General features: G+C 50.9%; 1 protein-coding gene across 1 annotated transcript; it reads left to right on the forward strand.

The window, feature by feature from the left end:
• The first annotated feature begins 13058 nt into the window (after positions 1–13058).
• Positions 13059–24008, forward strand: LOC140106337 (proteoglycan 3-like). Its single transcript, XM_072130737.1, has 5 exons — positions 13059–13180; positions 14935–15185; positions 16642–16776; positions 23363–23468; positions 23745–24008. Exons 1-5 carry the CDS (start codon positions 13126–13128, stop codon positions 23801–23803), a joined length of 606 nt encoding a protein of 201 aa, XP_071986838.1. The 5' UTR covers positions 13059–13125; the 3' UTR covers positions 23804–24008.
• The last annotated feature ends 274 nt before the right edge of the window (positions 24009–24282 follow it).

A 24282-nucleotide genomic window follows, 5' to 3' on the forward strand; every position in this document is an offset into this window, starting at 1 on the left:
ATGTACAGGGTTCATGGCAACGGCGCCCCCCAAAAGACAGCGATCGCTTTCTGTAGGATAATTCCCTTTCGCACCACAGGAAGGACATTCTGCTGGTAGGAATAATAAATATATATCATCCTCCACAAAGTACGCAGAGCTCTTAGGCACAATATGTATTGTGCTCCCCATGGGACACTTAGTGGTTATTGGGGTAACTGTAGCTGGGTTTTTGGATTCCCTTTAAGAGCTTCAGATGCAAAACCACTGAGATAACAAAGAAGAAGCTGAGATAGTGAGAAGATTAGGTAAGTGTTCATCAGACCACAAGAGATAATAACGGATCGAAACCTTGTGCAAACGCCACAGAGAACATCGGGTGGAAAGAGACTCGAGGACATTGAGAAACATTATATCCAGTGATATCTCACATATTATTCTACTAGTAATAAAATATAAAATATGTAGAGAAATACACGAGCCGCTATAATGAGATACTAACCATGTGCGTCCAACAAAGTCACCGCTGACCCCCTGTCTGCTCCGGTGTCCTGTATGGAAAATGTGAACAAAGATCATTCATTATGAACACCCAGCAAGCTGTCACCTGTCACAGCACATAGGGGCTCATTTACTAAGGGTCCGCGGACTGCACATCGTCAGATATTACGACGATTTCCGATTTGCGGCGCATTTAACTGGGGATTGTGTCGCATGTGATGGGATTTTGGCACATCGGCGCTGGCTTTCATGTGACAGAAATTGGGGGGCGGGCCGTCAGACGATCCAACTGATTCTGACTGAGCGTGGGATTTAACATTTAAATTGTGTCCCATCCAATGCAATTACATGCACCAGGAAGAAGAAGGCGAACTCCGGGGACCTGAGCGGGGAAGCGACACATGCAGGATATCGAGCGCAGGATCTTAGTGACCCCCCGCACAGCGCATTATACACGGACAATGCACTTACATGCACCAGGAAGAAGAAGGTGAACTCCGGGGACCTGAGCGGGGAAGCGACACATGCAGGATATCGGGTGCACGATCTTAGGGACTCCCTGCACAGCGCATTATACACGGACAATGCACTCACATGCACCAGGAAGAAGAAGGTGAACTCCGGGGACCTGAGCGGGGAAGTGACACATGCAGGATATCGAGCGCAGGATCTTAGTGACCCCCCGCACAGCGCATTATACACGGACAATGCACTCACATGCACCAGGAAGAAGAAGGTGAACTCCGGGGACCTGAGCGGGGAAGCGACACATGCAGGATATCGGGTGCACGATCTTAGGGACTCCCTGCACAGCGCATTATACATGGACAATGCACTTACATGCACCAGGAAGAAGAAGGTAAACTCCGGGGACCTGAGCGGGGAAGTGACACATGCAGGATATCGGGCGCACGATCTAAATGACTCCCCGCATAGCGCATTATACACGGACAATGCACTTACATGCACCAGGAAGAAGGTGAACTCCGGGGACCTGAGCGGGGAAGCGACACATGCAGGATATCGGGCGCAGGATCTTAGTGACTCCCCGCACAGCGCATTATACATGGACAATGCACTTACAAGCACCAGGAAGAAGAAGGTGAACTCCGGGGACCTGAGCGGGGAAGTGACACATGCAGGATATCAGGCGCACGATCTAAATGACTCCCCGCATAGCGCATTATACACGGACAATGCACTTACATGCACCAGGAAGAAGGTGAACTCCGGGGACCTGAGCGGGGAAGCGACACATGCAGGATATCGGGCGCAGGATCTTAGTGACTCCCCGCACAGCGCATTATACATGGACAATGCACTTACATGCACCAGGAAGAAGAAGGTGAACTCCGGGGACCTGAGCGGGGAAGTGACACATGCAGGATATCAGGCGCACGATCTAAATGACTCCCCGCATAGCGCATTATACACGGACAATGCACTTACATGCACCAGGAAGAAGGTGAACTCCGGGGACCTGAGCGGGGAAGCGACACATGCAGGATATCGGGCGCAGGATCTTAGTGACTCCCCGCACAGCGCATTATACATGAACAATGCACTTACATGCACCAGGAAGAAGAAGGTGAACTCCGGGGACCTGAGCGGGGAAGTGACACATGCAGGATATCAGGTGCAGGATCTTAGTGACTCCCCGCACAGCGCATTATACACGGACAATGCACTTACATGCACCAGGAAGGAGAAGGTGAACTCCGGGGACCTGAGCGGGGAAGTGACACATGCAGGATATCGGGCGCAGGATCTTAGTGACTCTCTGCACAGCGCATTATACACGGACAATACACTTACATGCACCAGGAAGAAGGTGAACTACGGGGACCTGAGCGGGGAAGCGACACATGCAGGATATCGGGCGCAGGATCTTAGTGACTCCCCGCACAGCGTTTTATACACGGACAATGCACTTACATGCACCAGGAAGGAGAAGGTGAACTCCGGGGACCTGAGCGGGGAAGTGACACATGCAGGATATCGGGCGCAGGATCTTAGTGACTCTCTGCACAGCGCATTATACACGGACAATGCACTTACATGCACCAGGAAGAAGAAGGAGAACTCCAGGGACCTGAGCGGGGAAGCGACACATGCAGGATATCGGGTGCACGATCTTAGTGACTCCCCGCACAGCGCATTATACACGGACAATGCACTTACATGCACCAGGAAGGAGAAGGTGAACTCCGGGGACCTGAGCGGGGAAGTGACACATGCAGGATATCGGGCGCAGGATCTTAGTGACTCTCTGCACAGCGCATTATACACGGACAATGCACTTACATGCACCAGGAAGAAGAAGGAGAACTCCAGGGACCTGAGCGGGGAAGCGACACATGCAGGATATCGGGTGCACGATCTTAGTGACTCCCCGCACAGCGCATTATACACGGACAATGCACTTACATGCACCAGGAAGGAGAAGGTGAACTCCGGGGACCTGAGCGGGGAAGCGACACATGCAGGATATCAGGTGCAGGATCTTAGTGACTCCCCGCACAGCGCATTATACACGGACAATGCACTTACATGCACCAGGAAGAAGAAGGTGAACTCCGGGGACCTGAGCGGGGAAGCGACACATGCAGGATATAGGACGCAGGATCTTAGTGACTCCCCGCACAGCACATTATACACAGACAATGCACTTACATGCACCAGGAAGAAGAAGGTGAACTCCGGGGACCTGAGCAGGGAAGCGACACATGCAGGATATCGGACGCAGGATCTTAGTGACTCCCCGCACAGTGCATTATACACGGACAATGCACTTACATGCACCAGGAAGAAGAAGGTGAACTCCGGGGACCTGAGCAGGGAAGTGACACATGCAGGATATCGGACGCAGGATCTTAGTGACTCCCCGCACAGTGCATTATACACGGACAATGCACTTACATGCACCAGGAAGAAGAAGGTGAACTCCGGGGACCTGAGCGGGGAAGCGACACATGCAGGATATCGGACGCAGGATCTTAGTGACTCCCCGCACAGTGCATTATACACGGACAATGCACTTACATGCACCAGGAAGAAGAAGGTGAACTCCGGGAACCTGAGCGGGGAAGCGACACATGCAGGATATCAGGCGCACTATCTTGGAAACTACAGACCCGTGAGTCTAACTTCTGTGGTGGGGAAAATATTTGAGGGGTTTGTTAGAGATGCTATCCTGGAGTATCTCACTGTGCACAACCTTATAACCCAGCGTCAGCATCGGGTTTATGAGAGATCGGTCCTGTCAGACTAATCTGATTGGTTTCTACGAGGAGGTAAGTTCCAGACTGGATCTGGGGGACGCTGTGGATGTTGTATATCTGGACTTCTCAAAGGCATTTGACACCGTGCCACATAAAAGGTTGGTATATAAAATGAGACTGCTGGGAATAGGAGAAAATCTGTGTATCTGGGTAAGTAATTGGCTTAGTGATACAAAACAGAGGGTGGTCATTAATGGCACATTCTCAGATTGGGTTGATGTTACCAGTGGAGGCCACAGGGGTCAGTATTGGGGCCACTTCTTTTTAATATTTTTATTATTGACCTTGTAGTGGGTTTACACAGTCAGGTTTCAATATTTGCAGATGATACTAAGCTGTGTAAAGTAATAAATACTGAGGTCGATAGTTTAGCATTACAGAGGGATTTGTGGAAGCTTGAGGAGTGGGCAGAGAAATGGTTGATGAGGTTTAATGTAGATAAATGTAAAGTTATGCACTTGGGCCATGGAAACAAAAAGTATAATTATGTTCTAAACGGTCAATTACTTGGTAAAACTGAAGCTGAAAAGGACTTGGGGGTTTGGTGGATGGTAAACTTCAATTTAGTGACCAGAGCCAGGCGGCTGCTGCTAAAGCAAATAAAATAATGGGATGTATCAAGAGAGGAATAGATTCTCATGATAAAGACATAGTTCTGCCCTTATACAAATCCCTGGTCAGACCACACATGGAATATTGTGTACAGTTTTGGGCACCAGTGTATAAAAGGATATAGTAGAGCTGGAACGGGTGCAGAGGAGAGCAACCAGGATTATTAGGGGAATGGGGGGATTAGAATACACTGACAGATTACAAAATTTGGGATTATTCAGTTTAGAAAAAAGACGAGGGGAGACCTCATTACAATGTACAAATACCTGAACGGACAGTACAAGGATCTCTCCAAAGATCTTTTTATACCTCGGCCTGTGATCAGGACAAGGGGGCATCCTCTACACCTAGAGGAGATGAGGTTCTACCATCACCATAGACAGGGGGCATCCTCTACACCTAGAGGAGAGGAGGTTCTACCATCACCATAGACAGGGGCATCCTCTACACCTAGAGGATAGGAGGTTCTACCATCACCATAGACAGGGGGCATCCTCTACACCTAGAGGAGTGGAGGTTCTACCATCACCATAGACAGGAGCATCCTCTACACCTAGAGGAGAGGAGGTTCTACCATCACCATAGACAGGGGACATCCTCTACACCTAGAGGAGAGGAGGTTCTACCATCACCATAGACAGGGGGCATCCTCTACACCTAGAGGAGAGGAGGTTCTACCATCACCATAGACAGGGGGCATCCTCTACACCTAGAGGAGAGGAGGTTCTACCATCACCATAGACAGGGGGCATCCTCTACACCTAGAGGAGAGGAGGTTCTACCATCACCATAGACAGGGGGCATCCTCTACACCTAGAGAAGAGGAGGTTCTACCATCACCATAGACAGGGGGCATGCTCTACACCTAGAGGAGAGGAGGTTCTACCATCACCATAGACAGGGGCATCCTCTACACCTAGAGGAGAGGAGGTTCTACCATCACCATAGACAGGGGACATCCTCTACACCTAGAGGAGAGGAGGTTCTACCATCACCATAGACAGGGGACATCCTCTACACCTAGAGGAGAGGAGGTTCTACCATCACCATAGACAGGGGGCATCCTCTACACCTAGAGGAGAGGAGGTTCTACCATCACCATAGACAGGGGGCATCCTCTACACCTAGAGGAGAGGAGGTTCTACCATCACCATAGACAGGGGCATCCTGTACACCTAGAGGAGAGGAGGTTCTACCATCACCATAGACAGGGGCCATCCTCTACACCTAGAGGAGAGGAGGTTCTACCATCACCATAGACAGGGGGCATCCTCTAAACCTAGAGGAGAGGGGGTTCTACCATCACCATAGACAGGAGGCATCCTCTACACCTAGAGGAGAGGAGGTTCTACCATCACCATAGACAGGGGACATCCTCTACACCTAGAGGAGAGGAGATTCTATCATCACCATAGACAGGGGCATCCTCTACACCTAGAGGAGAGGAGGTTCTACCATCACCATAGACAGGGGGCATCCTCTACACCTAGAGGAGAGGAGGTTCTACCATCACCATAGACAGGGGGCATCCTCTACACCTAGAGGAGAGGAGGTTCTACCATCACCATAGACAGGGGGCATCCTCTACACCTAGAGGAGAGGAGGTTCTACCATCACCATAGACAGGGGGCATCCTCTACACCTAGAGGAGAGGAGGTTCTACCGTCACCATAGACAGGGGGCATCCTCTACACCTAGAGGAGAGGAGGTTCTACCATCACCATAGACAGGGGCATCCTGTACACCTAGAGGAGAGGAGGTTCTACCATCACCATAGACAGGGGCCATCCTCTACACCTAGAGGAGAGGAGGTTCTACCATCACCATAGACAGGGGGCATCCTCTAAACCTAGAGGAGAGGGGGTTCTACCATCACCATAGACAGGAGGCATCCTCTACACCTAGAGGAGAGGAGGTTCTACCATCACCATAGACAGGGGACATCCTCTACACCTAGAGGAGAGGAGATTCTATCATCACCATAGACAGGGGCATCCTCTACACCTAGAGGAGAGGAGGTTCTACCATCACCATACACAGGGGGCATCCTCTACACCTAGAGGAGAGGAGGTTCTACCATCACCATAGACAGGGGGCATCCTCTACACCTAGAGGAGAGGAGGTTCTACCATCACCATAGACAGGGGGGATTCTCTACACCTAGAGGAGAGGAGGCTCTACCATCACCATAGACAGGGGCATCCTCTACACCTAGAGGAGAGGAGGTTCTACCATCACAATAAACAGGGGGCATCCTCTACACCTAGAGGAGAGGAGGTTCTACCATCACCATAGACCGGAGGCATCCTCTACACCTAGAGGAGAGGAGGTTCTACCATCACCATAGACAGGGAGCATCCTCTACACCTAGAGGAGAGGAGGATCTACCATCACCATAGACAGGGGGATCCTCTACACCTAGAGGAGAGGAGGTTCTACCATCACCATAGACAGGAGGCATCCTCTACACCTAGAGGAGTGGAGGTTCTACCATCACCATAGACAGGGGACATCCTCTACACCTAGAGGAGAGGAGGTTCTGCCATCACCATAGACAGGGGCATCCTCTACACCTAGAGGAGAGGAGGTTCTACCATCTCCATAGACAGGAGGCATCCTCTACACCTAGAGGAGAGGAGGTTCTACCATCACCATAGACAGGAGGCATCCTCTACACCTAGAGGAGAGGAGGTTCTACCATCACCATAGACAGGAGGCATCCTCTAAACCTAGAGGAGAGGAGGTTCTGCCATCACCATAGACAGGGGGCATCCTCTACACCTAGAGGAGAGGAGGTTCTACCATCACCATAGACAGGGGGCATCCTCTACACCTAGAGGAGAGGAGGTTCTACCATCACCATAGACAGGGGGCATCCTCTACACCTAGAGGAGAGGAGGTTCTACCATCACCATAGACAGGGGGCATCCTCTACACCTAGAGGAGAGGAGGTTCTACCATCACCATAGACAGGGGGCATCCTCTACACCTAGAGGAGAGGAGGTTCTATCATCACCATAGACAGGGGCATCCTCTACACCTAGAGGAGAGGAGGTTCTACCATCACCATAGACAGGAGGCATCCTCTACACCTAGAGGAGAGGAGGTTCTACCATCACCATAGACAGGGGACATCCTCTACACCTAGAGGAGAGGAGGTTCTACCATCACCATAGACAGGGGCATCCTCTACACCTAGAGGAGAGGAGGTTCTACCATCACCATAGACAGGGGGCATCCTCTACACGTAGAGGACAGGAGGTTCTACCATCACCATAGACAGGGGGCATCCTCTACACCTAGAGGAGAGGAGGTTCTACCATCACCATAGACAGGGGACATCCTCTACACCTAGAGGAGAGGAGGTTCTACCATCACCATAGACAGGGGGCATCCTCTACACCTAGAGGAGAGGAGGTTCTACCATCACCATAGACAGGGGGCATCCTCTACACCTAGAGGAGAGGAGATTCTACCATCACCATAGACAGGGGGCATCCTCTACACCTAGAGGAGAGGAGGTTCTACCATCACCATAGACAGGGGGCATCCTCTACACCTAGAGGAGAGGAGGTTCTACCATCACCATAGACAGGGGGCATCCTCTACACCTAGAGGAGAGGAGGTTCTACCATCACTATAGACAGGGGACATCCTCTACACCTAGAGGAGAGGAGGTTCTACCATCACCATAGACAGGGGGCATCCTCTACACCTAGAGGAGAGGAGGTTCTACCATCACCATAGACAGGGGGCATCCTCTACACCTAGAGGAGAGGAGGTTCTACCGTCACTATAGACAGGGGACATCCTCTACACCTAGAGGAGAGGAGGTTCTACCACCACCATAGACAGGGGCATCCTCTACACCTAGAGGAGAGGAGATTCTACCATCACCATAGACAGGGGGCATCCTATACTCCTAGAGGAGATGAGGTCCTACCATCACCATAGACAGGAGGCATCCTCTACACCTAGAGGAGAGGAGGTTCTATCATCACCATAGACTGGGGGCATCCTCTACACCTAGAGGAGAGGAGGTTCTACCATCACCATAGACAGGGGGCATCCTCTACACCTAGAGGAGAGGAGGTTCTACCATCACCATAGACAGGGGGATCCTCTACACCTAGAGGAGAGGAGGTTCTACCATCACCATAGACAGGAGGCATCCTCTACACCTAGAGGAGAGGAGGTTCTATCATCACCATAGACTGGGGGCATCCTCTACACCTAGAGGAGAGGAGGTTCTACCATCACCATAGACAGGGGGCATCCTCTACACCTAGAGGAGAGGAGGTTCTACCATCACCATAGACAGGGGACATCCTCTACACCTAGAGTAGAGAAGGTTCTACCATCACCATAGACAGGGGACATCCGCTACACCTAGAGGAGAGGAGTTTCTCCCATCACCATAGACAGGAGGCATCCTCTACACCTAGAGGAGAGGAGGTTCTCCCATCACCATAGACAGGAGGCATCCTCTACACCTAGAGGAGAGGAGGTTCTACCATCACCATAGACAGGGGGCATCCTCTACACCTAGAGGAGAGGAGGTTCTACCATCACCATAGACAGGGGGCATCCTCTACACCTAGAGGAGAGGAGTCTCTACCATCACCATAGACAGGGGCATCCTCTACACCTAGAGGAGATGAGGTTCTACCATCACCATAGACCGGGGGCATCCTCTACACCTAGAGGAGAGGAGGTTCTACCATCACCATAGACAGGAGGCATCCTCTACACCTAGAGGAGAGGAGGTTCTCCCATCACCATAGACAGGAGGCATCCTCTACACCTAGAGGAGAGGAGGTTCTACCATCACCATAGACAGGGGGAATCCTCTACACCTAGAGGAGAGGAGGTTCTACCATCACCATAGACAGGAGGCATCCTCTACACCTAGAGGAGAGGAGGTTCTACCATCACCATAGACAAGGGGCATCCTCTACACCTAGAGGAGAGTAGGTTCTCCCATCACCATAGACAGGGGGCATCCTCTACTCCTAGAGGAGAGGAGGTTCTACCATCACCATAGACAGGAGGGGGGGGGCATCCTCTACACCTAGAGGAGAGGAGGTTCTACCATCACCACAGACATGGGGCATCCTCTACACCTAGAGGAGAGGAGGTTCTACCATCACTATAGACAGGGACATCCTCTACACCTAGAGGAGAGGAGGTTCTACCATCACCATAGACAGGGGGAATCTTTTACACCTAGAGGAGAGGAGGTTCTACCATCACCATAGACGGGGGGCATCCTCTACACCTAGAGGAGAGGAGGTTCTACCATCACCATAGACAGGGGGCATCCTCTACACCTAGAGGAGAGGAGGTTCTACCACCAGCATAGACAGGGAGCATCCTCTACACCTAGAGGAGAGGAGCTTCTACCATCACCATAGACAGGGGGCATCCTCTACACCTAGAGGAGAGGAGGTTCTACCATCACCATAGACAGGGGGCATCCTCTACACCTAGAGGATAGTAAGTTCTACCATCACCATAGAATGGGGGCATCCTCTACACCTAGAGGAGAGGAGGTTCTACCATCACCATAGACAGGGGGCATCCTCTACACCTAGAGGAGAGGAGGTTCTACCATCACCATAGACAGGGGGCATCCTCTACACCTATAGGAGAGGAGGTTCTACCACCACCATAGACAGGGAGCATCCTCTACACCTAGAGGAGAGGAGGTTCTACCATCACCATAGACTGGGGGCATCCTCTACACCTAGAGGAGAGGAGGTTCTATCATCACCATAGACAGGGGACATCCTGTACACCTAGAGGAGAGGAGGTTCTACCATCACCATTGACAGGGGACATCCTCTACACCTAGAGGAGAGGAGGTTCTACCATCACCATAGACAGGGGGAATCCTCTACACCTAGAGGAGAGGAGGTTCTACCTTCACCATAGACAGGGGGCATCCTCTACACCTAGCGGAGAGGAGGATCTACCATCACCATAGACAGGGGACATCATCTACACCTAGAGGAGAGGAGGTTCTACCATCACTATAGACAGGGGGCATCCTCTACACCTAGAGGAGAGGAGGTTCTACCATCACCATAGACTGGGGGCATCCTCTACACCTAGAGGAGAGGAGGTTCTAGCATCACCATTGACAGGGGACATCCTCTAGACCTAGAGGAGAGGAGGTTCTACCATCACCATAGACAGGGGGCATCCTCTACACCTAGAGGAGAGGAGGTTCTACCATCACCATAGACAGGGAGCATCCTCTACACCTAGAGGAGAGGAGGTTCTACCATCACCATAGACAGGGGCATCCTCTACACCTAGAGGAGAGGAGGTTCTACCATCACCATAGACAGGGGGACATCCTCTACACCTAGAGGAGAGGAGGTTCTACCATCACCATAGACAGGGGACATCCTCTACACCTAGAGGAGAGGAGGTTCTACCATCACCATAGACAGGGGCATCCTCTACACCTAGAGGAGAGGAGGTTCTACCATCACCATAGACAGGGGGCATCCTATACACCTAGAGGAGAGGAGGTTCTACCATCACCATAGCCAGGGGACATCCTCTACACCTAGAGGAGAGGAGGTTCTACCATCACCATAGACAGGAGGCATCCTCTACACCTAGAGGAGAGGAGGTTCTACCATCACCATAGACAGGGGGCATCCTCTACACCTAGAGGAGAGGAGGTTCTACCATCACCATAGACAGGGGGCATCCTCTACACCTAGAGGAGAGGAGGTTCTACCATCACCATAGACAGGGGACATCCTCTACACCTAGAGGAGAGGAGGTTCTACCATCACCATAGACAGGAGGCATCCTCTACACCTAGAGGAGAGGAGGATCTACCATCACCATAGACATGGGGCATCCTCTACACCTAGAGGAGAGGAGGTACTACCATCACCATAGACAGGGGGCATCCTCTACACCTAGAGGAGAGGAGGTTCTACCATCACCATAGACAGGGGGCATCCCTACACCTAGAGGAGAGGAGGTTCTACCATTACCATAGACAGGGGGCATCCTCTACACTTAGAGGAGAGGGGGTTCTGCCATCACCATATACAGGGGGCATCCTCTACACCTAGAGGAGAGGGGGTTCTGCCATCACCATATACAGGGGGCATCCTCTACACCTAGAGGAGAGGAGGCTCTACCATCACCATAGACAGGGGATATCCTCTACACCTAGAGGAGAGGAGGTTCTACCATCACCATAGACAGGAGGCATCCTCTACACCTAGAGGAGAGGAGGTTCTACCATCACCATAGACAGGGGGCATCCTCTACACCTAGAGGAGAGGAGGTTCTACCATCACCATAGACAGGAGGCATCCTCTACACCTAGAGGAGAGGAGGTTCTACCATCACCATAGACAGGGGGCATCCTCTACACCTAGAGGAGAGGGGGTTCTGCCATCACCATATACAGGGGGCATCCTCTACACCTAGAGGAGAGGAGGTACTACCATCACCATAGACAGGGGACATCCTCTGCACCTAGAGGAGAGGAGGTTCTACCATCACCATAGACAGGGGGCATCCTCTACACCTAGAGGAGAGGAGGTTCTACCATCACCATAGACAGGGGGCATCCTCTACACCTAGAGGAGAGGAGGTTCTACCATCATTATAGACAGGAGGCATCCTCTACACCTAGAGGAGAGGAGGTTCTACCATCACCATAGACAGGGGCCATCCTCTACACCTAGAGGAGAGGAGGTTCTACCATCACCATAGACAGGGGCCATCCTCTACACCTAGAGGAGAGGAGGTTCTACCATCATTATAGACAGGAGGCATCCTCTACACCTAGAGGAGAGGAGCTTCTACCATCACCATAGACAGTGGCATCCTCTACACCTAGAGGAGAGGAGGTTCTACCATCACCATAGACAGGGGGTATCCTCTACACCTAGAGGAGAGGAGGTTCTACCATCACCATAGTCAGGGGAATCCTCTACACCTAGAGGAGAGGAGGTTCTACCATCACCATAGACAGGGGGCATCCTCTACACCTAGAGGAGAGGAGGTTCTACCATCACTATAGACAGGGGACATCCTTTACACCTAGAGGAGAGGAGGTTCTACCATCACCATAGACAGGGGGTATCCTCTACACCTAGAGGAGAGGAGGTTCTACCATCACCATAGTCAGGGGAATCCTCTACACCTAGAGGAGAGGAGGTTCTACCATCACCATAGACAGGGGGCATCCTCTACACCTAGAGGAGAGGAGGTTCTACCATCACTATAGACAGGGGACATCCTTTACACCTAGAGGAGAGGAGGTTCTACCATCACCATAGACAGGGGGCATCCACTACACCTAGAGGAGAGGAGGTTCTACCATCACCATAGACAGGGAACATCCTCTACACCTAGAGGAGTGGAGGTTCTACCATCACCATAGACAGGAGACATCCTCTACACCTAGAGGAGAGGAGGTTCTACCATCACCATCAATTTTCAAATAGTTTATATTGTTCTCTTTAAAGTAATTTAACAATTTTGACATAAAAGAATCCAAGACAACAAAGTACTAAGAAACCAGAGAAGACATCAATGATGAGACCGTTAGACTTAGGTAATCAGCTCCACTGGTTTTATCTTATCAGCTCTCACCATTTGTTATCGGCTTCATGGACCAATGCACCTGCCGCTCATGTTCCTCAAATCCAGATATAAAAGAGAAGACCTTAGACATCTGAACACAAGTGAGAGGAGACATCTAGCAGACATGCTCACCTTCCTCCTGCTGCTGCTGGTGGGCACCACCGTTGCCCAAGAATCTGGTGAGTGGACAATACACACAATATTAGTAGTGTTTGTGGTGGTGATAGACATTGTCCTGCGGAGTTACATAGGAGCTCACACTGTCCTCCACCAAGTCTGGGTAAGACGACTCAAACATCTACGTCTCAGTTTATTATTAGTCTCAGTTATTATTTACCAGTTATTTGCCTCGGTTATTGTGAACCAGAACCAGTGGTGGAAGATGCAGATCTTTACGACTTTTCATACACTGGTGTACAGAGCTGTGTAAGAGGTAATGAGCGGGGATGAGGCATGAGGGATGAGCTGATGTTTTCTTTGATACCAGTTTGGGGACTGTTTGGCCTTTTGATCGCGTTTTATTGAATTTTTTATATGATCCAAAAGGTTGAAAAAGCAGCGTTTTGGACATTTGGTGCACTTTTTTCTGTATGGTGTTCGATGCCGGGAATAACTGTTATATTTTGTTAGATCAGACATTTTGGTACGGAGAATACCTAACATGTTTATAATTTTTACTGTTCTAGGGAGAGGGGGGTCATCTTTTTTTTTTACCATTTTTCAGACCCCTTGGGTACTTTAAACCCTAGGTTGTCTGATTGATCCTACCCTACTACTTTATGGCAGGATATGATGATTTTACACACTATCTATTACAATCTGCCACTGGCACATTGTAACAGATCTTTAGAAACCATACAGCCTCGGGTCACCCCCCTCTGACGTGTTTTTGCTGCAGTATTCAATAAACCCGTGAGCCCTCTCCATACACCCGCAGCTGACGTTAGACATACAGATATGTCACATGTTCCAAGGGGCTAATAGATCTGGGCCTATATGTCTTATTTAAAGATTCCATTGCTTGTGCCACTCATTTAGTGTTCCAGTCTTCTCGGGCGCTATAAACTATTTACAGTGAAGCCCAATGCAAGGAATTTATTGAGTTCCAATGTTATATCTGAATCACCTTTCTTCTGCCTTTTTATGCTAAAAATATACATACTATTGCAACTACAGATTGACACTGAGCACTGCACCTTAAAGGGGTTGGCCACTCTTTTACATAAGTTGCCCTTGTGCCTTTACTGATAATATAATCCTGAATGTTAATCAAGTGATTCAGCAGTCCTGATAATTACTTTACTGCTGTCTGCAAACTTTCAGTGTATCTTTGTTCACATGTCTGAGATCTTATGAGCAGGAGAGTTATAACTCATCTTGCCATCCCCCTTCCCTCTTCCTGTGTCTGTTAGTGAGATGGACCATGAGACAGAGAGACATAGTGGATGACCACATAAAGACGGATTGAAGGAGTCAGAAACATGAAGTGGTGTATAAAAAGAGTCAAAGATACAGCGACATATACATGCAGAGACATTTCTAATGCAAGATATTTTTTCAAAAGTGGCCTACCCCTTTAAATAGAGTCTAGCACCTCCCAATCCATGTAAAGCTGATGACACAAGACTATACTACATACCTACATATATTGGTATAGCAATCCATACCATAGATTTTTCATAAACTGTGCAGTAAGTGATATATAAAGAGGTACATCCAACACTTCCATGGGTGCATGGTGCAGCACCCGTCTGCTCTGCCCCCCCTCCTCTTCCCTGCCTGGCTTGTGTCATTCCTGCTGAGCGGTAACGTAGCACTTGGTGACATGCCCCCCATGCCCATGGCCCCGGCCTGTCTGTGTCTCCCAGGTCAGGGTGTCCTCTGATCACCCACAGCAGAACTTGTGCTTCTAACATCTGCTTTATTCTCCCAGGAGATTCTGTGCCGGAGACCTTCATAGACAAGTTGGATAAAGCTGCCGGGGATGAAGTCGATATTATTGATAAGACATTCGATAAAGATTATGGAGAGGAGAAGTGGGATGAAGAAGACTTGTCTCTGAATGAAGAAGATGAGCGGATGGAGCCAGATATTTCAGAGAAAGCAGAAGATTCTGAATGCCCCAACAAAGGGACCTGCAGATACCACGTGTTCCGCCAGCCGAGACCCTTCGGTTGTGCCCGTGTAGGTTCATTTTTTCTAGATTGGAAACCTGTGACAAATACAGTAGATGCACTTCTATCCACTGATCACAACTCTTATACCAGAGCAGAGAGAAATGTAGTAAGAACATCCCTGGTGGTCTAGAGTAGTAAAGAGGGTGACCAGATCCTGACAGCATATAAACTAGTAGGGTAAGTGACCTGCATGATAAGCACGGCCTACATTTTAGTGCACCAGGGGTGTGGCCACAAAGTTTATTGCACCAGGGGGGTGGCCACAAGGTTTAGTGCCAAAGGGGGTGGCCACAAGGTTTAGTGCACCAGGGGTGTGGCCACAAGGTTTAGTGCACCAGGGGTGTGGCCACAAGGTTTAGTGCACCAGGGGAGAGGCCACAAGGTTTAGTGTACCAGGGGTGTGGCCACAAGGTTTAGTGCACCAGGGGGGTGGCCACAAAGTTTAGTGCACCAGGGGGGTAGCCACAAGTTTTAGTGCACCAGGGGGAGTGGCCACAAGGTTTAGTGCACCAGGGGTGTGGCCGTAAGGTTTAGTGCCCCTGGGGGGTGGCCGTAAGGTTTAATGCACCAGGGGGGTGGCCACAAGGTTTAGTGCACCAGGGGTGTGGCCACAAGGTATAGTGCACCAGGAGGGTGGCCACAAGGTTTAGTGCACCAGGGGGGTGGCCACAAGGTTTAGTGCCCCAGGGGGTGGCCACAAGGTTTAGTGCCCCAGGGGGTGGCCACAAGGTTTAGTGCCCCAGGGGGTGGCCACAAGGTTTAGTGCACCAGGGGGTGGCCACAAGGTTTAGTGCACCAGGGGGTGGCCACAAGGTTTAGTGCACCAGGGGTGTGGCCACAAGGTATAGTGCACCAGGAGGGTGGCCACAAGGTTTAGTGCACCAGGGGGGTGGCCACAAGGTTTAGTGCCCCAGGGGGTGGCCACAAGGTTTAGTGCCCCAGGGGGTGGCCACAAGGTTTAGTGCACCAGGGGGTGGCCACAAGGTTAAGTGCAGTTAGTCCTGTTCTCTGCCTTTTGTGAAAGGGGCAAGAGCAGATTCCACTGGAGCTCGTGGCCCGGGCTACCCCAAAATGTTAATTTGCATATAGATAAAATTGGATCAAATATTTTCTCCAGGAAGGGACGGTTCTGGTGCAGGACTTACTACTTGTTATAGATTCCCTGTAGTGGTCCCATACGTGGTGGGCTGGTGGATTCCCCCCTTAGTATTTCTCGGTGCTCATAGAGTATTATATCCGGACTATGGGGAGGGCGGGGGTCCAGTCTCTACTTTCGGGACTGTTTCTACAAGCCCTGAGCTTAATGACCGGTTCCTCGTGGTAGACCCCAGCTGGATACTGTCTGTAGATGACCCCCACAAGCCGTACAAGAAGCAGATACTATGCACAGACCTAATGACTTGTGTATAGAGACACCACTACTGCAGGAAATTATTAACCTGTCGCCTTCCGATCTTTTGTAGAGGATTTGCCGCTGTAGGAGAGGAAATCTGAGCTCCATCCACAGCTGTAGTGCGAATATTGGCCTGGCAAATGTACTGAAGAGAACCTGCCTGAACGCCAGCTTTGTGTGGATCGGGGTCATCAAAAGGAATCGAGTAAGTCCAGCATTTCGTTTCTATGTGAAGGTTATAGTCGGGGAAAAGAGACGAGTACGAGGGGACATGATTAATGTATATAAATATATGAATGGTCCATACAAAATATATGGTGGAAAGTTGTTTCAGATTAAATCAAATCAAAAGACGAGAGGGCACTGTCTCCGCCTGGAGAAAACAAGGTTTAATCACCAGAGGCGACACAGAGGCTTTTTTACTATGAGAATCTGTGGAATAGCTAAGCTTAGGTCGCTGGCCATAGCAGGGACAGCAGAGAGCTTCAAATGTGTGTGTACAAGGGCTGCAGGAGGGATGTTATCTCATGTCATTAATGTTAGGGTTAAAATAAGAACAAACCCTTGTTTCTCGGGCTTTCTGCTGGCAGCTGGGCTGTGGTTAGGGATAGTATAATAGTTACCCCTGGTTTCCCGGGCTTTCTGCTGGTGGCTGGGCTGTGGTTAGGGATAGTATAAGAGTTACCCCTGGTTTCCCGGGATTTCTGCTGGTGGCTGGGCTGTGGTTAGGGATGGTTTAAGTGTTACCCATGGTGTCCCGGGCTTTCTACTGGTGGCTGGGCTGTGGTTAGGGATAGTATAAGAGTTACCCCTGGTGTCCCGGGCTTTCTGCTGGTGGCTGGCTATGGTTAGTGATAGTATAAGAGTTACCCCTGGTGTCCCGGGCTTTCTGCTGGTGGCTGGGCTGTGGTTAGGGATAGTATAAGAGTTACTCCTGGTGTCCCGGGCTTTCTGCTGGGCTGTGGTTAGGGATAGTATAAGAGTTACCCCTGGTGTCCTGGGCTTTCTGCTGGTGGTTGGGCTGTGGTTAGGGATAGTATAAGAGTTACCCCTGGTGTCCCGGGCTTTCTGCTGGTGGCTGGGCTGTGGTTAGGGATAGTATAACAGTTACCCCTGGTGTCCTGGGCTTTCTGCTGGTGACTGGGCTGTGGTTAGGGATAGTATAAGGGTTACCCCTGGTGTCCTGGGCTTTCTGCTGGTGGTTGGGCTGTGGTTAGGGATAGTATAAGAGTTACCCCTGGTGTCCCGGGCTTTCTGCTGGTGGCTGGGCTGTGGTTAGGGATGTAAGTTTAAGCATTTTACATCTACCTACCAATAAGAAATTGCTGAAAACCTTTACAAGAACTGATGACGATAAGCCCTAACCCTCGGGTCCCTGCACCACATAGACAAGTCACCCTAGGCTCTCGGACCCTGTAGATATAACACCTGCGCAGGAATCCAGGGTACACAACACATGCGCAGGAATCCAGGGTACACAACACCTGCGCAGGAATCCAGGGTACACAACACATGCACAGGAATCCAGGGTACACAGCACATGCGCAGGAATCCAGGGTACACAACACATGTGCAGGAATCCAGGGTACACAGCACATGCGCAGGAATCCAGGGTACACAACACATGCGCAGGAATCCAGGGTACACAACACCTGCGCAGGAATCCAGGGTACACAGCACATGCGCAGGAATCCGGGGTACACAACACATGCGCAGGAATCCAGGGTACACATCACATGCGCAGGAATCCGGGGTACACATCACATGCACAGGAATCCGGGGTACACAACACATGCACAGAAATCCAGGGTACACAACACATGCGCAGGAATCCAGGGTACACAACACATGCGCAGGAATCCGGGGTACACAACACATGCACAGGAATCCGGGGTACACAACACATGCGCAGGAATCCAGGGTACACAACACATGCGCAGGAATCCGTTGTACACAACACATGCGCAGGAATCCGGGGTACACAACACATGCACAGGAATCCGGGGTACACGACACATGCGCAGGAATCCAGGGTACACAACACATGCGCAGGAATCCAGGGTACACAACAAATGCGCAGGAATCCAGGGTACACAACACATGCGCAGGAATCCTGGGTACACAACACATGCACAGGAATCCAGGGTACACAACACCTGCGCAGGAATCCAGGGTACACAACACATGCGCAGGAATCCAGGGTACACAACACATGCGCAGGAATCCTGGGTACACAACACATGCACAGGAATCCAGGGTACACAACACCTGCGCAGGAATCCTGGGTACACAACACATGCACAGGAATCCAGGGGACACAACACCTGCGCAGGAATCCAGGGTACACAACACCTGTGCAGGAATCCAGGGTACACAACACATGCGCAGGAATCCAGGGTACACAACACATGCACAGGAATCCAGGGTACACAACACCTGCGCAGGAATCCAGGGTACACAACACATGCGCAGGAATCCAGGGTACACAACGCATGCGCAGGAATCCGGGGTACTCAACGCATGCGCAGGAATCCAGGGTACACAACACATGCGCAGGAATCCAGGGTACACAACGCATGCGCAGGAATCCAGGGTACACAACACATGCGCAGGAATCCAGGGTACACAACACATGCGCAGGAATCCAGGGTACACAACACATGTGCAGGAATCCAGGGTACACAACACATGCGCAGGAATCCAGGGTACACAACACATGCGCAAGAATCCAGGGTACACAACACATGCGCAGGAATCCAGGGTACACAACACATGTGCAGGAATCCAGGGTACACAACACATGCGCAGGAATCCAGGGTACACAACACATGCGCAGGAATCCAGGGTACACAACACCTGCGCAGGAATCCGGGGTACAAAACACATGCGCAGGAATCCAGGGTACACAACACATGTGCAGGAATCCAGGGTACACAACACCTGCGCAGGAATCCAGGGTACACAACAAATGCGCAGGAATCCAGGGTACACAACACATGCGCAGGAATCCTGGGTACACAACACATGCGCAGGAATCCAGGGTACACAACACCTGCGCAGGAATCCGGGGTACACAACACATGCGCAGGAATCCAGGGTACACAACACCTGTGCAGGAATCCAGGGTACACAACACATGTGCAGGAATCCAGGGTACACAACACATGCGCAGGAATCCAGGGTACACAACACATGTGCAGGAATCCAGGGTACACAACACATGTGCAGGAATCCAGGGTACACAACACATGCGCAGGAATCCAGGGTACACAACACATGTGCAGGAATCCAGGGTACACAACACATGCGCAGGAATCCAGGGTACACAACGCATGCGCAGGAATCCACGGTACACAACACCTGTGCAGGAATCCAGGGTACACAACACATGCGCAGGAATCCAGGGTACACAACACCTGTGCAGGAATCCAGGGTACACAACACATGTGCAGGAATCCAGGGTACACAACACATGCGCAGGAATCCAGGGTACACAACACATGTGCAGGAATCCAGGGTACACAACACATGCGCAGGAATCCAGGGTACACAACGCATGCGCAGGAATCCACGGTACACAACACCTGTGCAGGAATCCAGGGTACACAACACATGTGCAGGAATCCAGGGTACACAACACATGCGCAGGAATCCGGGGTACACAACACATGCGCAGGAATCCAGGGTACACAACACATGCGCAGGAATCCTGGGTACACAACACCTGCGCAGGAATCCGGGGTACACAACACATGCGCAGGAATCCAGGGTACACAACACCTGTGCAGGAATCCGGGGTACACAACACATGCGCAGGAATCCAGGGTACACAACACCTGTGCAGGAATCCGGGGTACACAACACATGCGCAGGAATCCAGGGTACACAACACCTGTGCAGGAATCCAGGGTACACAACACATGTGCAGGAATCCAGGGTACACAACACATGCGCAGGAATCCAGGGTACACAACACATGTGCAGGAATCCAGGGTACACAACACATGCACAGGTATCCGGGGTACACAACACATGCACAGGAATCCGGGGTACACAACACATGCGCAGGAATCCAGGGTACACAACACCTGCGCAGGAATCCGGGGTACACAACACATGCACAGGAATCCGGGGTACACAACACATGCGCAGGAATCCAGGGTACACAACACCTGTGCAGGAATCCAGGGTACACAACACATGTGCAGGAATCCAGGGTACACAACACATGCGCAGGAATCCAGGGTACACAACACATGTGCAGGAATCCAGGGTACACAACACATGCGCAGGAATCCAGGGTACACAACGCATGCGCAGGAATCCACGGTACACAACACCTGTGCAGGAATCCAGGGTACACAACACATGTGCAGGAATCCAGGGTACACAACACATGCGCAGGAATCCGGGGTACACAACACATGCGCAGGAATCCAGGGTACACAACACATGCGCAGGAATCCTGGGTACACAACACCTGCGCAGGAATCCGGGGTACACAACACATGCGCAGGAATCCAGGGTACACAACACCTGCGCAGGAATCCGGGGTACACAACACATGCACAGGAATCCAGGGTACACAACACATGCGCAGGAATCCGGGGTACACAACACCTGTGCAGGAATCCAGGGTACACAACACATGTGCAGGAATCCAGGGTACACAACACCTGTGCAGGAATCCAGGGTACACAACACATGTGCAGGAATCCAGGGTACACAACACATGCGCAGGAATCCAGGGTACACAACACATGTGCAGGAATCCAGGGTACACAACACATGCGCAGGAATCCAGGGTACATAACACATGCGCAGGAATCCGGGGTACACAACACATGCGCAGGAATCCAGGGTACACAACACATGCGCAGGAATCCGGGGTACACAACACATGCGCAGGAATCCACGGTACACAACACCTGCGCAGGAATCCAGGGTACACAACACATACGCAGGAATCCAGGGTACACAACACATACGCAGGAATCCAGGGTACACAACACATGCACAGGAATCCAGGGTACACAACACATGCGCAGGAATCCAGGGTACACAACACATGCGCAGGAATCCAGGGTACACAACGCATGCGCAGGAATCCAGGATACACAACACCTGTGAAGGAATCCGGGGTACACAACACATGCGCAGGAATCCAGGGTACACAACACATGCGCAGGAATCCAGGGTACACAACACCTGTGCAGGAATCCAGGGTACACAACACATGTGCAGGAATCCAGGGTACACAACACCTGTGCAGGAATCCGGGGTACACAACACATGCACAGGAATCCAGGGTACACAACACCTGTGCAGGAATCCAGGGTACACAACACATACGCAGGAATCCAGGGTACACAACACATGCACAGGAATCCGGGGTACACAACACATGCACAGGAATCCAGGGTACATAACACATGCGCAGGAATCCAGGGTACACAACACCTGTGCAGGAATCCAGGATACACAACACCTGTGCAGGAATCCGGGGTACACAACACATGCGCAGGAATCCAGGGTACACAACACATGCACAGGTATCCGGGGTACACAACACATGCACAGGAATCCGGGGTACACAACACATGCGCAGGAATCCAGGGTACACAACACCTGCGCAGGAATCCGGGGTACACAACACATGCACAGGAATCCGGGGTACACAACACATGCGCAGGAATCCAGGGTACACAACACCTGCGCAGGAATCCAGGGTACACAACACATGCGCAGGAATCCAGGGTACACAACACATGCGCAGGAATCCAGGGTACACAACACATGCGCAGGAATCCAGGGTACATAACACATGCGCAGGAATCCAGGGTACACAACACATGCGCAGGAATCCAGGGTACACAACACATGTGCAAAACACATCAGAGATGCAGGACAGTTTGAAAGTAGAGAAGTCACATACATTGGAGGTGGGCACTTGGCCTGACTTTGGCGCTCAGCTCCGCCTCCCTGACTATGTGATGCTCCATAACAGGTTAAAATGTGATATTTCCCAGACTGCTACAAACGAGTCTAATTTAATATTAAAGTCAAGCTCTTCCTGTCTTAGAACGCCCCCTTTACTGTAACTGATGGTCATCATATCATTGAGCAGACGTCCTGAAGTCCAGCACATGATGTCAATCACATGGGAGGAGGAGCTCAGAGGCAGGAGAGCTTGACTTCAGTGTTACTCTCCTCCTCCCTGACTTTATACAACCTGTTACCATCTCACTACAAAGTAGATTTCCTGGATGATGCCGCCGCACTGGGCCATGACAAGATAATGCTCGCGGTTTATTAGGCGATGACCTGGCTGCACCCGGGAGGGGTTAATCCATGAAAACCCGGAGATGAGACATCTATAGGACTCCACTCCACTCATGGAAATCCCATCCCATTGGGATGTAAATGATTGAACCTGTGTTGTTGGAGAGCAATGGCCTCTCAGGGTTTCCAGGGTACGGTGATAAGAAGACGTGAGCCCCTAAACCTCCCGTCCCCCGGGGTCCTCCAGTCCATTAGGAGATGTTTCCCATCGCTGCTGGAGAGCAGGAGCCGTGTGACTATCCGCAGCCCAAGGGAGGAGAACCTGCCCCCAGCTTCTCCCCAGACCGCTCCTTGTAAGGTCTATTAGCTCCGGAATATTCCATGGACGCCCCGTGCATCCTACATCACAGCCAGTAATGGACTTTTAGGCAGTTTTATGTCTTTTTTACTGAAATTGTGTTGACAAATGTCCTTATTCCAGTTTTCTCTCTTTTGTAACCGCTTTGCAGTGTGTCTCATATTGCAACGTGGACGGAAGTTCTCTAAATTATGCCAACTGGGGCTGTGGGCAACCCAAGAGAGGAGGCAGATGGTGCGTTGCGATGAACAGATACAGTAAGTACTACTGCTACGTGGGTGTAATAGAAGGACATGTGCTGGAGACGCTGCGTCTCTGTCATCCAATAATTACAAAGGATTCACTAGAAAATGTCAACTCCACGGATCCCCGGGGCAATAACTGTTACAGATTTATGTAACACGTCAGTCTGCCCCATGTGTACACGTAGCTACAGACCAGGAACAACCCTGATGAGAGTCACATATAGTTGTGCTGGTTCTGTATCTGCTGCTCCTCCAGCCTTAACCTTAACTCTTTCTCTTCCGTTGCAGCCGGCAAGTGGGTCTCTTTAAATTGCAACACAAGATTACCCTTTGTCTGCACTTTCTAAGCTCGGACCCCGCTCGTCCCCATCATGCAGCTTCCAATGGACGCAACGCTGAAGACAAGTAAGAGGAGGATCAATGCGAGGATGTCCAGGTGTGAGGACGCAGCCGACCCCTGACACTTCCCCCGTTTGGACCCTGGTCCTGCCCCTTGTGCCCATCACCTCCTCCTCTGCTATGGAGCTTATAATAAATCTATAAATAACCGGATGCAATGTGATTCCCTTTATATGATAAAACATTCATGACCAACATTACACGTCATCACCTTCAGGTTGTGGGCACCATGACACCGAGAGGGAACCCAGACTCTCCGGAGGCGCTATAGAAGGACGCCCCCTATGCCCCATATAGTTATACAGCAAGTTGGGTTCTCCATGCAGCGTCTCACCCGCGGCTGTTACATGTGTAGAGACTTCAGGGGAGATTTATCAAAGGTGTCTGAGCAGAACTTCTCTAACTGCCCATGGAAACCAATCAGAGC

The sequence above is a fragment of the Engystomops pustulosus genome, chromosome 11 (genome assembly GCF_040894005.1).
Source record: "Engystomops pustulosus chromosome 11, aEngPut4.maternal, whole genome shotgun sequence".
NCBI classification, from domain to species: domain Eukaryota; kingdom Metazoa; phylum Chordata; class Amphibia; order Anura; family Leptodactylidae; genus Engystomops; species Engystomops pustulosus.

Excerpts from the sequence above, each read along its gene's own strand:
- LOC140106337 (XM_072130737.1), top strand. The coding sequence starts at position 13,126 with ATGCTCACCTTCCTCCTGCTGCTGCTGGTGGGCACCACCGTTGCCCAA. Across the intron at positions 16,777-23,362 it reads GGGTCATCAAAAGGAATCGA|TGTGTCTCATATTGCAACGT; the intron begins GTAAGTCCAGCA and ends ACCGCTTTGCAG. Across the intron at positions 23,469-23,744 it reads CGTTGCGATGAACAGATACA|CCGGCAAGTGGGTCTCTTTA; the intron begins GTAAGTACTACT and ends CTTCCGTTGCAG.